The sequence below is a fragment of the Culex pipiens genome, chromosome 1, assembly GCF_016801865.2.
Source record: "Culex pipiens pallens isolate TS chromosome 1, TS_CPP_V2, whole genome shotgun sequence".
Taxonomy (NCBI): Eukaryota; Metazoa; Arthropoda; class Insecta; order Diptera; family Culicidae; genus Culex; species Culex pipiens.
The window spans coordinates 3,458,463-3,473,796 of record NC_068937.1 but is presented as its reverse complement, the minus strand read 5'-3'; the positions used below and the strand labels follow the sequence as shown (position 1 = coordinate 3,473,796).

General features: G+C 34.3%; 1 protein-coding gene across 2 annotated transcripts in view; it reads right to left on the bottom strand.

Annotated features, from left to right (window-relative positions):
- The window catches only part of LOC120432323 (pyrokinin-1 receptor-like), a 42,395-nt gene extending 28,809 nt beyond the window's left edge, over window positions 1-13,586 (bottom strand). For both annotated transcript variants that reach the window (XM_039597507.2, XM_039597508.1), the window contains exons 1-4: window positions 12,989-13,586; window positions 7,950-8,088; window positions 7,737-7,848; window positions 5,192-5,398 (exon numbers count right to left, since the gene is read on the bottom strand). In XM_039597507.2, the coding sequence (XP_039453441.1) occupies window positions 5,192-5,398; window positions 7,737-7,848; window positions 7,950-8,088; window positions 12,989-13,352 (822 nt within the window). In that variant the 5' untranslated portion in view covers window positions 13,353-13,586. The remainder of the gene's footprint in view (window positions 1-5,191; window positions 5,399-7,736; window positions 7,849-7,949; window positions 8,089-12,988) is intronic.
- Window positions 13,587-15,334: the final 1,748 nt, after the last annotated feature.

The following is a 15,334-nucleotide window of genomic DNA, read 5'->3' as shown; positions in this document are numbered from 1 at the left end:
TTTGCATGGCAATTTCTAAGCAACTAAGGGTCGTATCAACAAAGTCCGAAAAAGCAAAATATAGAGAATTTTCTCAGCATTTCAAAAATATTTTTTTCAAAACTGGGCAAACATGTGCACTAATTTTAAAAAATGAAAAACTGTGACTATTTTCAAAAAAGTCACTTAAATATGGCTATAACTTGAAAACGGTGCACTTTATCAAAATTTCACTAAAGTACTTTTTGATTGCAAATTTGATTTTACATCGAAAAATGAAGTTGAAAAATTTTTACGACCAAAATTTCGATTTTTTGAAAAAATCAGTATTGATTAAAAAATTCATAACTCGGTCAATGATTTTTTGCACAACCTGGAAATTTCTGAAAAGTTGGCATTTTATGTCCTCTAAAACATATCAAAAAATAAAAAAAATTAAAAATAGTGTTTTTTTTGTAAATCAAGTTTTAGTGATAAAAAGTTAAATAAAAAAATCACCAAATTTTTTTTACCGTGTATTATTTTTTTCCAGTGTAGTCCATATCCATACCTACAACTTTGCCGAAGACACCAAATCGATCAAAAAATTCATTTAAAAGATACAGATTTTTGAATTTTCATACATCATTTTTGTATGGACAGCTGCCAAATTTGTATGGAAAATTATATGGACAAACTAATGATGCAAAATGGCTTCTTTGGGCATACCAAAGGCACCAAAAAAGTTTCAGTCAGATTAAAAAATACAAAAAAAAATCGAATGACCGAAATCCTAGAGAACTACTGATAAAATTTCATTAAAGTTTTCTACTAAACTTGAACCTACAAAATAGTTTTTATTGAATAATTTGTATCTAAAATAATCTGTCCACATTGTTATTATATATATGTTTTGAAATATCATATTTTTAAGGTTATAAAAAAACGGTTTTCAAGGTGTCGGTATATTACCGTGAAATTTGAATGTTTTGTTTTTTGCAAGCCGCCAAATATCTTTTTTTTGCCGTGAAAAATCGCTAGCGCTACTCATGATTTGCTTTTCTCGTTAAATGTTTGCACTGCATATTTTAAATATTTATTAACAATATTTATGATTGCTTTCGATATTATTTGGTTTATTCTACTTCCTATCGTTACCTTCTAGCTTTATTGTTTTATTTTCGTATTATTATTGAAATTAGTTTTTTGTACATTTTCTACTATTGAATTATCATTAGCATAGCATAGCATAGCATTTCGGGTCTGTACCACGCTGTAGCTTTGAGCCATAAAATTATCATTATCGTTAATTTTTTTTACTTAAAAATAGTAGGGACGTTATTTGGGACAGTACAAAAATTAATGCATATTTATTTTAATTTTAATAGAAAAGCACATCCAAATGATTTTTTAGGCAAGTTGCGCAAAACAAGTCTTGCAGACCTAAATTTTTCTAATGCTTTATCGGTCCTTCTTTCCAATGAATTTTGAAGATCGAAATTTGGTTTTAAAATTGAATTTTGGTGAATTTAAACTTTTCAATCCTATCCAACTGATCATTTACTTCTAGTTTCGACTGTTTTGCCTTCCTCACTGAGGTAAGGCTATAATCCTGCTCTAAAAATGAATTTTGTATAAAAACGTCGTAGACCCACCTTCATATATACATATCGACTCAGAATCTAAAACTGAACAAATGTCTGTGTTAGTTAGGTTATCAAAAGACATTTCCAACGAGTCCAAAACATTCAAGATCTGGCAACCCTGTCTCGAGATATGGCCACTTAAGTGATATTGATGTACTTTTTGGAAGCCGGATCTCACTTAAATGTATGTAAACTATGTCCGGATCCACTATCCAACCCATCGTTGGTTAGGTTATCAAAAGACCTTTCTAACGAGTCTAAAACATTGAAGATCTGGCAACCCTGTCTCGAGATATGTCTTCTTAAGTGATATTTATGTACTTTTCTATTCCGGGTCTAAAAAATAAATGAAATTTGTGTACAACCCCATCATATCAGCCATTGTTGGTAATGAGTGAGGAAGGCTCCAACCACATAGGTGAATTAAGTAAGTTTTTTTTTAGAAATACTGGGTAAAGACAGTGAGCAAAGGAGCAACACTCTTTAGTGCAGAATTCTCTCATGTCTCTCAGCTGTCCCACTAGGGTGTAATAAAAAAAATCGATTTTTCAGCACAGAAATTTTTCAGTTCCTTTGGGGTTTAAATCGCTTTGCGCAAAGTGGGGACTTAACCAATCGTTCCCAAACTTTAGGAAGTTGTTTAGAACCCCAAAAGGAACTGAAAAGTTGCTGTGCTCACTAAATTTGAACAACTTTATTTTTTTTTTCAATACAACCATATTACACCCTACTGTCCCACGTTTGGCTCAGGTTACTCTTGAACGTGTCAATCAAGAATTCTTCTAGAGTTTGTGAATTTTCACGATTTCGCGGACAGCGTGAATTTCGTGAAATGTTGGTGATTACCAACTGATTTCATCCGGTGAAATTTGGCATTATTTGTCTAATCAATGCTAAAAACATAAAAAATAACCTTCTTATTTCAATTTTATTTGTTTTAAATTGTGATAAGAACTATTTAGGAAATAATCATCAAGTTATCCCAAAATGAACTAACAATAAGACTACCATTTTACATTAAAGATAGAATTTCAACATAATTAAAAAAATAAGTCAGGACTTTTTGGAACATTGTAGTTTTTTTTCTGAGTCCTGTTCAATTTCACGATATTTGATGATTTGGTTTAATGGTTCTCGTGGAATTTTCAAATTTCCTGTGTAAAAATCAATGGAAATTATCATCTCTGTTATAAAAGAAAAAAGAGCACAATATCTATGATTATTTTTTAATATTTTCTTGGCGTATTTTTTTTAGTTTCTTTTCCCATCTTGATTTTTTTTGAAGATTTGGATACAGATTATATTATTTTTGCCGTTATTTTTTTTGTCTTTTTGAAAAGTAATATCCCCCCAAATCTTTTAAAAATATTTTTTTATTGGTAAAAATTTTGCAGAACATTCAAGTTTTTTTTTTATCATTTTGGCTAGCCAAGACTTAAATATTGTATTGATATGGAATTCAATAAAATACATAAAAAGTTCAATTTATGAGAATGCACAAACTTTTTTCCAATGCCAGTTTTCTTATTCGACTCTTATTATTAGAATTAGTTCTTACAATCTTACGTGACTAAAAAAAAAACAAAAAAAAATAGGTAAAAATTAACATGTTCCGTGAAATGAAGTGTTTTAAAATTAGGGTCCCCGTGAAATTTAAAATTTTTGAGCGTGAAAAATCACTAAGTATAAATTAAGATTTTCTAAAAGATCAAATGGTTTTATAATTGATATAAAAAAACGTTACTTAATCCACCCTTAGGTGGTTAGTGCCTTCCTCAAATATAAAGGGTGCTATCCAAAATAGACACAAAAGGGCGGTGTTTATCAGTGTTTTATCAATATGACTCATTATTCATACCACTAGATTGGGTAGTCAGATCTTCATATTGCAGAGCACTTATGTGCGTATAATTATTGATAGGGTAGTCAGATCTCCAATCCAATATGTTCTCGTTGAAAAGGTCTTTTTATTACCTCTCCAAAGATAGGTCGCATCATAGATCCGGACAACGTTTTCATCAAAATATCTGAGATCCGGCCTCAAAAAAGTGTATAAATAACACTTAAGTGCTTATAACTTTTGATAGGGTTATCAGATCTTCAATGTTTTGGACTCGTTGGAAAGGTCTTTAAAATACCTTTCTAAAAATGTTTGGCATGACGGCCTTTCTTACAAAAACCACCCTTTTTGCAATCTTGTGAAGTTTAGTCAAAATCGTTTTTTTAGCATAACTTTTGAAGTACTTTACTAAACATGATGGTATAAAAATATGACCTATGGGACCTGTAGACGGATCTAAAAACACAGATCCGGACAAAATCGGTCGAGCCAGTTCCGAGAAAAGAATTTGATTCTGAGTCGATATGTATACGTGAAGGTGGGTCTACGAGGCCTATTTAAGAAGTTCATTTTTCGAGTGATTTTATAGCCTTTCCTCAGTGAGGTGAGGAAGGTAAAACCTTTGAATAAATTCAATTAAACCCGTTGACATGACATGAATAAAAAAGCCTTAAACTAGTAGACCCCATTCCATGGTTGACACGGCTTAGTCGTTTAATCTATTTCATAGCGACAAAGTCAATATTTCACGCTTCTTGCGATCCTCTTGGGAGTGAACAGCAAGCTCTAAACATGTACATAACGACACGCAAATTGAGTGCTAATAGCCGAAACGTGGAAGAGAGTTTTTCACTCTTCTCCTCTTTTTTATAACTTAAAGCTGCGGTGACGTTACCAGTGCCTTTAAATTCGACGTTTTCTCGAGCTTGGGTTGAAAATTGAACAAAATTGTAAAATTGTGCTTCAAACCGCTGTGGAATGCATAAATCAACATTAAATTGAAATAAATTTTCAATGGGAAACAATCAACGGTTGAACAACTTGTTGAACTCGCAAAACAATAAACTTTAATTAAAGTTTGATTGCTCTCCGACAAGCTAGCAAAATTTAGAATGAATTCTAGCAAGCTCAATTTCCGAATTTCGCTCGTGTTCACATTTCATCTCTGAACTCGACTCGAAATTCGTTTGTGTTCCTAAAACAAATGATACTTTCTGATAACACTGCAAACTTTGTGCTTTCAGTCAGATTGCAACGTTGCATATATGCTGTCTGTTGCTGCAAACTCTCTGGTTGGTAAGTTTTGGCATACGGGAAGCGGAAAGAAAAATCTGATTGCATTTTTTTCGTTTCGATGCACACACGTGTGCTGACGAGGGTGGAAAAAAAGACACGCATTGGTGTTATTGGAGTGAAGAAATCTAATATTTGGACACTTTTTTGCGTCCGGTTTCCATCTGTTGAGAGGAAAATTAAATTGGGAAATAGTTTTAGACTTGGCAAGTTGAGTGGATCATTATCCAAATCTAATTACGTTGGGTCAGACTTCGACACAGAAATAGACAAAACAAATTAAAACTTTCATCAAAAGCCGGTACAAAAACAAAAAAAGTTCAATTATGCCGGACCTTTTCTGTTTTGGACGTTATCGAGAGATAACCTTGACATAGACCGGCATTCAAGATGGAATGTCTGCCTAAAAAAAAAGTTTCACCAAATTGTAACAAAAAGTAATCTCCGGAATTACCTTCAACCGCACGCTGCTCCTCAGCTGGACGCCCCGTTTCATCACCTTGGACCGGCGCAGCTGCAGCCCAATCAGGACGTACAGCACCGTGAGGACACACATCGGGAACACGAAAACAATCACCGCCGACATGGTGAACACATGGCGCTGCCGGTCCTGCCGCACCGTGCACGTCCCGAACGACTCGTCGATTACGAGGGCGAGGGCCTGTTTTGGACGGGTTGGAGTGGGACGAAAACGACAAGAAATGAGTGTGTGAAATTTATACAGTGTAAACACTTTTTTTTTGTGCGGGGGAGGAAAATTCTTCAACAGTTTGACAGTTGAGCGATTCTAGGTGAAATCTGTAATTTTGAATTACAAGATTATGTAATTTAAGTTATTTGAGTAATTTTGAATTACAAGATTTACAACTCGTTTGACAAAATTGACAAAATTGACAAAATTGACAAAATTGACAAAATTGACAAAATTGACAAAATTGACAAAATTGACAAAATTGACAAAATTGACAAAATTGACAAAATTGACAAAATTGACAAAATTGACAAAATTGACAAAATTGACAAAATTGACAAAATTGACAAAATTGACAAAATTGACAAAATTGACAAAATTGACAAAATTGACAAAATTGACAAAATTGACAAAATTGACAAAATTGACAAAATTGACAAAATTGACAAAATTGACAAAATTGACAAAATTGACAAAATTGACAAAATTGACAAAATTGACAAAATTGACAAAATTGACAAAATTGACAAAATTGACAAAATTGACAAAATTGACAAAATTGACAAAATTGAAAAAATTGACAAAATTGACAAAATTGACAAAATTGACAAAATTGACAAAATTGACAAAATTGACAAAATTGACAAAATTGACAAAATTGACAAAATTGACAAAATTGACAAAATTGACAAAATTGACAAAATTGACAAAATTGACAAAATTGACAAAATTGACAAAATTGACAAAATTGACAAAATTGACAAAATTGACAAAATTGACAAAATTGACAAAATTGACAAAATTGACAAAATTGACAAAATTGACAAAATTGACAAAATTGACAAAATTGACAAAATTGACAAAATTGACAAAATTGACAAAATTGACAAAATTGACAAAATTGACAAAATTGACAAAATTGACAAAATTGACAAAATTGACAAAATTGACAAAATTGACAAAATTGACAAAATTGACAAAATTGACAAAATTGACAAAATTGACAAAATTGACAAAATTGACAAAATTGACAAAATTGACAAAATTGACAAAATTGACAAAATTGACAAAATTGACAAAATTGACAAAATTGACAAAATTGACAAAATTGACAAAATTGACAAAATTGACAAAATTGACAAAATTGACAAAATTGACAAAATTGACAAAATTGACAAAATTGACAAAATTGACAAAATTGACAAAATTGACAAAATTGACAAAATTGACAAAATTGACAAAATTGACAAAATTGACAAAATTGACAAAATTGACAAAATTGACAAAATTGACAAAATTGACAAAATTGACAAAATTGACAAAATTGACAAAATTGACAAAATTGACAAAATTGACAAAATTGACAAAATTGACAAAATTGACAAAATTGACAAAATTGACAAAATTGACAAAATTGACAAAATTGACAAAATTGACAAAATTGACAAAATTGACAAAATTGACAAAATTGACAAAATTGACAAAATTGACAAAATTGAAAAAATTGACAAAATTGACAAAATTGACAAAATTGACAAAATTGACAAAATTGACAAAATTGACAAAATTGACAAAATTGACAAAATTGACAAAATTGACAAAATTGACAAAATTGACAAAATTGACAAAATTGACAAAATTGACAAAATTGACAAAATTGACAAAATTGACAAAATTGACAAAATTGACAAAATTGACAAAATTGACAAAATTGACAAAATTGACAAAATTGACAAAATTGACAAAATTGACAAAATTGACAGAAATTCCAGAGAATCGTTTCCCAATTTTGACAGATTGTGAAAGGAATTTCTCCCGTCACGTGGATGAACGATTTTGGCCAGCAGGTGAGGTGGGGGAGTTTTTCCGGTGATTATGATCCACGATACTGCCCTGTTCACCTGAGTGTGCTGAAAAAGTCTCAAATTGTTCGTGTGTAGTGTTTTCTTTGAAAATGTTTCTTTTTTAATTGAGCGGTTCTAAAGGGGAGGGATAAATTGCATGGTTTGCTTTGTTCTTCGTTGGATTCCCACTTTTCGTTTCAAATTAATGGCTTCAGCGTTTCGTAACAAAATTGCCGATCAATTTTGATTGTAATTTCGATTCAAAATGATTTCTAGAAGTCGAACTTTGATCTATTCGGTCAAAAATTACATTCGTGGACCTGAACAGCATCGATTACGAATAAATTTGTATTTATGTAAATTTCAATAATTCCACCGCGGCTGAGCCGAACCGATATCGTGTAATTTATGCACCTAATTAATACGTTTATCAATAAAGTCCAAATCGAACAAACGAAACGAACCTGGGGCACGGCCAGGCACATGGCGATGATCCAAACGGCAATTATGTACCGAACGGCGCGGGACGGTTTGGACACCGTGTGCGATAGGAACGGCTTGCAGATGGCAATGTATCTGGTGGGACAAAAAAAAATGTTGGGAAATTGATGAGAGGAAAATTTCGATTTTCGCCCCTCTTCCGATTTTGGCAGCATTAATCAAATTGTTGCACCTACCTTTCCACAGTGAACGCCGTAATGGTGAGTACGGTTGCGTTGGCGGAAGTTTCCGCCGCGAGGCCCTGCAGGATGCAGATGTTGATGCCGAACGGGTACGGGAATTTGTACCACACGGAGTAGATGTCCAGCGGGACGCCTGTGGGGGTGGGAATGGGGGAAGGTCGCTGTCACAATAAATTACTATTATTTTATCGGAATTTGAGAGAAAATGGCTGTTTGTTGTTTTCCCTTCTATCATTTTAATCTTTTTGTGTCACACTCTGGTAACTTATAATATATAGCAAGAAGCATGTGATTTTTTTGTTTGGTTTTTAATAGCATGCGTACACAAAATTGGATTAGAATGATTTTCTTCCATCGAATTAAAGTTCATGTCCGGGTCTGCTTTACATTGTCAAAGATTTTCCTAATTCGTCCATTAGAATGTATAATTACATGCGGTAATGAGCAATATTTAAATACCTGTAATGTACTTCACAAAAAATACTTCTTTAAATCTTCACTCAAAAATTTGTAAAATCGATTGTAATCAACGTTTATGTTTGCCTTTTTAATCAATTAGCGACTTTTTCAATCTCTTTACAGATTTCTAGTTTTGGAACCAAAGATCTGAAAAATATGTGAAATTTTTTATGAAAATCTGTAACTGAGATGGGGTTTCCAGATCGAATTGGTATTTTCATTAAAATAGATATGGCAAAAAAAGTGATAACTTTCTAAAAGTATTTAAATTTTCAATTTCATATCTCACTGTACGGGTTTTTAACGCATTTTCCAACATTTTTACCATTGAAATGTTGAAATTCTGGCCTGTAGTTTAAATTTTTATATATTTTTTGCTGTCTCGGACAAAGTCGAGGATCAAAAACAGAATCAAGGCAAACACTTTAATATTTATTCAAAACTTCATATCTCAGAAGGGGTAGGCGTGGCTGAATGGTTACGCTGTTCGCTTTGTAAGCGGAAGGTTCTGGGTTCGATTCCCATCTGCCCCTATCGAGAAATTATGGAAAGAAGGAATAATTCTGAACACTTGAATATGAACGAAAAATTCATTGGCTAACGGCGGGGTTCGATCCCCCGTCCTTTGGGTCAGCAGACAAAAATGCTAACCACCAGACCATCGAGGCTTAGCTGTCTAGAAGGATTAAGAATGCTATAAGAATCCAAGAAACTTGATTGGAATCTGTGTGAACCTAAGAAAAGGAAAATGCAATATTGAATGCAAGTTGAATTCAAGGACACTGGTTGCATAATTGTTAGGCGAATATTGAACTTTCAACACGACCAGAATTCACCACAAAAAGCTTGGTGAACCGAATTTGGAAAGCTTCCAAAAATGAATCCAAGAACATACGAAGAATTAATGACTATAAATAGATATTTGACCGGCCGCATCACTTACCACGGTGAATCCTGGCTTCACACCCATCTTACTAACACCCTCAAACCTCACGTGATACTTTGTCGAAGACGCAGCTGATTTAGCGGTCTTCATCACTCAAGTATCGGACTAAAATTCCTATCCACTTCCCCCGTGTCTTACCACTGGTCGTGGCCGGCGCTGTGATTGGCTAGCATGATAGGGACATTTGAAAGTTGCGAAGTGGTGATGATTGGTTCCTACTCTTCATCTGTGGTCCACGGAGCAATTCTTGGAGGTCCTGGTCAATAACAGAGTAGCAACTACGGGTAGACTATGCTATTCAAAACTTCATATCTCAGCGGCAACATTTGGCCCAATTCAAAACATTAGTCTTGTTTTCAAAATTTAATGAATATTTTTGTCAAAGGGATCAGAAAATTTAACGAATGATTCACTTTTTGACATTAAAAGTTGGGCCATTAGCTTAAGAGATGTCGTTATTCGAACATTTAGTGCTGATTGGATGACAATTAATAAACTTCAATTCTATTGTATATTAGGAACAACAAGATGTTTCTTATACGATTTCACAGGATTTTTTTCAGCTTTAAAAAAAAATTGTTTATGGGGAGCACTCATGGGTCCTTTTTTAAATCAAAAAAAATATTTTTTTTCCAAAATTGACCTGAAAATGTTCATAACTTAAAAATGGTGCAGTTTTGCAAAATAAAATGAATGAATTTGAAGAACTTTTTGATTGCTACTTATGCATAAAAAAAATCATTTACTAAACATTTTCTGTCTCAGTTTTTTCTTTTTCAAAAAATTGGTAGAACACATTTTTTTTGACTCGATGTAAACTTTTTTGCCCATGCTTTTGTGCATATAAAAAATTAAATTTAGAAAATTAAAAAATACAGATCATCGGAATTCAATTTTTAGCGAGAAAATATAATTAAAATTTGGTTTTGTAAGACTGTAATTTGTTTTCTGAATGGTCCTAAACAATAATTTGTCGAAGACTCCTAAGCGATTCAACAAAATACTTCTCAAAATACTGATTTTCGAATCTTTACATACCATTTTTATATGGATAGCTGCCAAAAATGTATGAACCCTTGGGCAAAAACTTTTTTGCTCATAGGGACTCATTGTTTAAATAAATTACTGTTTTTTCAACACGTTTTTTTTTTGGAAAAAAATTAGTACATTTTGAAAAGTTTTAAAATAAGGCCATTGCAAAATTTTGCATGAAATGTCAATTTATTTACTTTTTGCGTTTATAATCGTATTTAGCATGATTAGTTACGTTTTGCCATATTTTGATATTCGATGGAAATTGAAGTACGTACCACATATTTTTTAACCATATAAGGCCGTTGCAAATATTTTTCAATGTCGCCCCCCTCCCGTCTTCCTCTCTTTTGAAGTTGTCCTAATGACGATTTTTTTAATTTCAATATTTTAATTGAAATAGACGTGAAATCAACTTAAAACATTTTTTAATTCATTTTCCTGTTTTTAAAATTATATTTAGCATGTTTATGTCCCCCCCCGCCCTCGGCATTGGTCAGAGTCGAGAAACACAAAAAATTTGCAACGGCCAGAACAAGACAACACGCAAGTGATGATTAAATAATCAAAAAAAAAGTGCATGTGGTTATGTTCTACATGACCAATACGACAAAGAACTTCGTACAAAACTCTAAAAAGTAATTCCATTTTTATTTATATTTTTTAATTCTTTGCCAATTTATTTAATTATTAATAATTAATTCCAATTTAATGTTTTCAATAATTGGCACCTCTGTGGAAATACATTGCCAAAAAAAACGAAAATATCGCCAAAACAAGTATGGTTCGGAAAAATTCGGGTGTGGCCAATCCTGTCAAAATGGCCATTTTCATTACCAGTACCAAAAACCATGAATTTTGATACCCATATTGCCCCAAGTCGTATGGTTCGATTAATGTCCTCCCGGGAGAACCTTCCCCAGGACAATGGCCATTCCGGGTGTGGCCAATCCTGCCAAAATGGCCATTTTCATTACCAGTATGAAAACCACAAATTTTGAAACCCATATTGCCCCAATTTATATGGTTCCGTAAATGTCCTCCCGGTAGAACCTTCCCCAGGGTAATGGCCACTCCGGGTGTGGCCAATCCGATATCCCACCAATTTGTTCCCAATCATTTCGGTATTCCGGTGACCGTTATGGCAACCGTCAATATCTTCTTGGACCTCCCTTAGGTTTGTGCACCATCTGTTTCTTTCAACGTGTGCGTGTGTGTGTGAGCAATAAAATTACCAACGTAAGGTCCGTCTTTGATGAAAGTCTGATGGACACTAAATCCTCCAGAGGCTAACTTTTAGCTTAAATAGTTGGCACGGCATCCACGCAACAGAAACAGAATGTCACGCCGATGGCATGCGATGGTAACGCTACATTTTCGAAAAAAAATGCATTGACACCGCAGATAGAGTTTTAAGACAAAGTCCTTTGTCAAAATTAGGATACTTCCAATAATTTTCAATGATTTTGTCGCCTTCCAAATTGGCCCATCATTAAGAATTGTGTTTAAAAAAAACTCTTAAATTTTATGGATATGGAAACTACTCACAAAGCATATTTCTGCAGCGATTTTAATTTTAAACATGATTTGAATCGTGTGTTCTCGATTTTAGAGGATTTTTCTGCAGGAAAGTCGCTGAAAATCGATGGATTCATGTACATATCCGTCTAATTTCTTATGAATATTCCTTGAGGGACTGTAAATTACATATTTGACCTCAGATATTTGTAATGATGATAATATTTTGTTAGAACATAAAAATAATATCAAATTTTGATCCTTCTGTGCTTGGATTTCTATCTAGTTAGCATAAGAGAGCACAGAGGCATCATTTATGGATTTTTTTTATTAGAATCTAAAAAAAATCTCAGTAGGCTGTGTTCTTCATGTGAAATGGGTTTAAATCCAGAAATTTTCAAGCAATTCACTTTATTTCAAGCGAAATTGGGCATATCTCTGCTTATATTAAACTAAAATTTGATACTTTTTTTTAAGGGAAATTGTTTTGGAAACTGTTCTTTAAATCTGGTGAATTTGGCTCGGAAAGTTCTTATTGGTTGTCAAATATTGGTCAAATGTGTAATTTAGAGTCTCTCATGTCTTATTTAAAGAAATTTGATGGTTATGTTCATGAAGAAAAGCCCTATAAAATCGAAAAAAATCTTAACAATGCTCCTGAAGAAATATTTTGACGTACTCCGCAAAATGTCGGAAAAGAGCTATTGTTTATGGTGCCTAGCAAACACACCGTGTTAGAATATTCAATAAATTTACTTTATTATTAGAAGCTTTTCTTTAATCAGACCCTTTTTGTCTATTGTTATTCCACTTTTTCTGCACAACGTACTGATTTATGATTCTTCAGTGTTGTTATCTCGGAAACCTTTTTTAAAAGATTATTTCCGAGTTCATTTTTCAACCATTCCCCACCGAGCACGGCGCAAGGAGATTGAAATTTTGAAGAGTTTCTCCCTCTGTCAAGCAAATCTGTCTGCGTCTGGGAAAATCGATCCCGTTTATCATCAATCTTCTTCAGCGCCATTTCCCATCGTTTTTCAACACTTGAATCGATGATTTTATTTTTCAATTTTCTCACCAAACAACAGCAGCAGCAAATCCGACACGGCCAAACTAAACAGATAGTAGTTGGTCGCCGTGTGCATCGACTTATTCCTAGAGATCACAACGCAGGTTATCACATTGCCCACCACCCCAATCACAAAGATTGTGGAGTAAATGATCGTAATGGGGACCACGATCCACAGCGGGTCCCGCCGAATGTCGTAATCCATGGGCGAGGGCACACCGCTGCCATTCCGGTGGTGGTGGTCTTCCGGACTGGATTGGTTGTTCCAGGCCGGTGGCAGGTGGTCGGTGAGGTTCGTACTTTCCAGGAATGCCCACTCGACCGTTGTTAGCCGTTCGTAGTAGAGGCCGCCGGATTCGGCTGGGTCGGCCATGGTTTCTTAGAGGTGGCACAAGTATCCAGTTATTCTCGGAACACTTTCACCATTTCTTCGCCGCGTAATCCAATTTTGGCATGATTTAATGGGCTTTAATTACCCTAATCAATTTCTTTATGGGTCTACCAACACTTCTCTCTTCACACACTCTTCAAGGTAGTTCTTCAGGAGGTCTCCGTAATCCCAGGGTCGGAGTGTCCTCGCCGGGCACACTAGAAGGACTGAGTCCGGTCGCCGTCCGGAGGCAACTGATAAGCAAATCTCGACCAAACCGGCTGCCGCTCCGGAACCGATCTAATCCGGAGTGCGCATGATCCACGCCGGACGACCTTCGCCTTGACTCGGAATGTTTACATCCCGCCGTAGTCACTTCAGTTGGTGTTTGGAGCTGCCAGCGTTGAGATGGGTAACCGCGCGAGGTGGCCACCGGAACGACGACAGATGTCCCCCTCTTGAAAATTCAATCAATTTGCCGCTTTTGTCACTGTTGGTCGGAGACAACAATCGCCGGTTACAAGGCCCTTATGCTGATGGTAACGCGCGACAATAATGGGCGATGGATGGATGATAAGTGGTTTAATTTACTCGAACCGCGTTGAGCTGGGACCAGGCTCGGCGGCTTAAGAGAGGGCTCATGAATATTGAAGCAACAGATTACCGGTGGCGATAATACAGGCTGGGTAATTTCCTCGTTGGGTGCCCTGGCAGCAACAGAAATGGGTGGAAATTGGAAAAATTACTTTATTGAGTCTCTTGTCATTGGGCACAGAGAGTGTTTGTCTGGATTTGGTCGTTCGATACGCCAGCGGTGATTCAATAAAGACCCTCGATATGTCGTGTCAATTTGGCGAATGGTTTCTGGAATTGAGTGATCGGGGGAATCTGATAAAAACCCTTTCAATTTAATAATGGAATTAATGGAAATTTGGTGAGGCGATAGATTTTGGCTTGTGGCATGTTTTGTTATCCAAGGTTATACTTTTATTTTTATATTAAGGGACCGGAAAATTTTCACGAAGGCTTAAAATCCGTGAAACTTTGAATCACTCCGAAAATTAAAAATTTCCCTTAAAATCCCGTGAAATTTTATGTTTATCCTAAATAAATTAATAAAAACCACCTTATCACGACAAATGTTGTATTTACCGAATCAGTGTGACCTTGATTAAAATCAAAGTAAATAAATTTTAAGTATTTTAAGAGCCAATTTACACCATTGAAAATTTGTAGAACATCACGGTATAACGGAAGCAAAATATAATGCATCGAGAAGACTCCTGAGAGATTTAATCTTAGAATGTTGTGTTTCACCTTCCTGATTGAGAATATGTGCAATTCAAAATGTTCTATCGGTGAAAAATGCGTTTATCATAAAAAAGTTTTCTTTCATACTAATGAAGAACAAAATGTATATAATTAATTGAATATTACTTTTTTTGGATGTTTTAGTAAATAATAGTAAAAAATGAAATCTGTTCGAAATACAACAAATAATTAAGCTTATTTACAAATTACAAAAATTTACTTGAGCCACTAGGCGCCTCCTCCCATGGTACTTTTCATGAAAAAAAAAACATTTTTCAACGATATAATATTTTGAATCTCACATAGTCTAAATCAGGAAGGTAAAACACAACCTTCTACTATATATGTAGTATGGGTCATCTGGATTTATAATATTTTGCTTCAGCCATCCCGAGCATGGGTAAATAACAAGGGAAATGCGTAATAATACCTTTCTCTGGTATCAATACCAAATTTTGGTATTCCTGGACCCTTAAAATTTGTCTTAAGGATTATGCAAGATAAAAATGTGGAATCAAAAAACAGAATTAAAACAAAAACCACTGAAACCATGAGAAAATTTTAACAAAATAATTAATTTTGTGCTAAAATTATGTCTCAAAGCGAATGCTTTCATTGAAAACCGGAAATTTCAAACTTGATTTTAAACATTTTTGATATACCCCCTAAAGAAA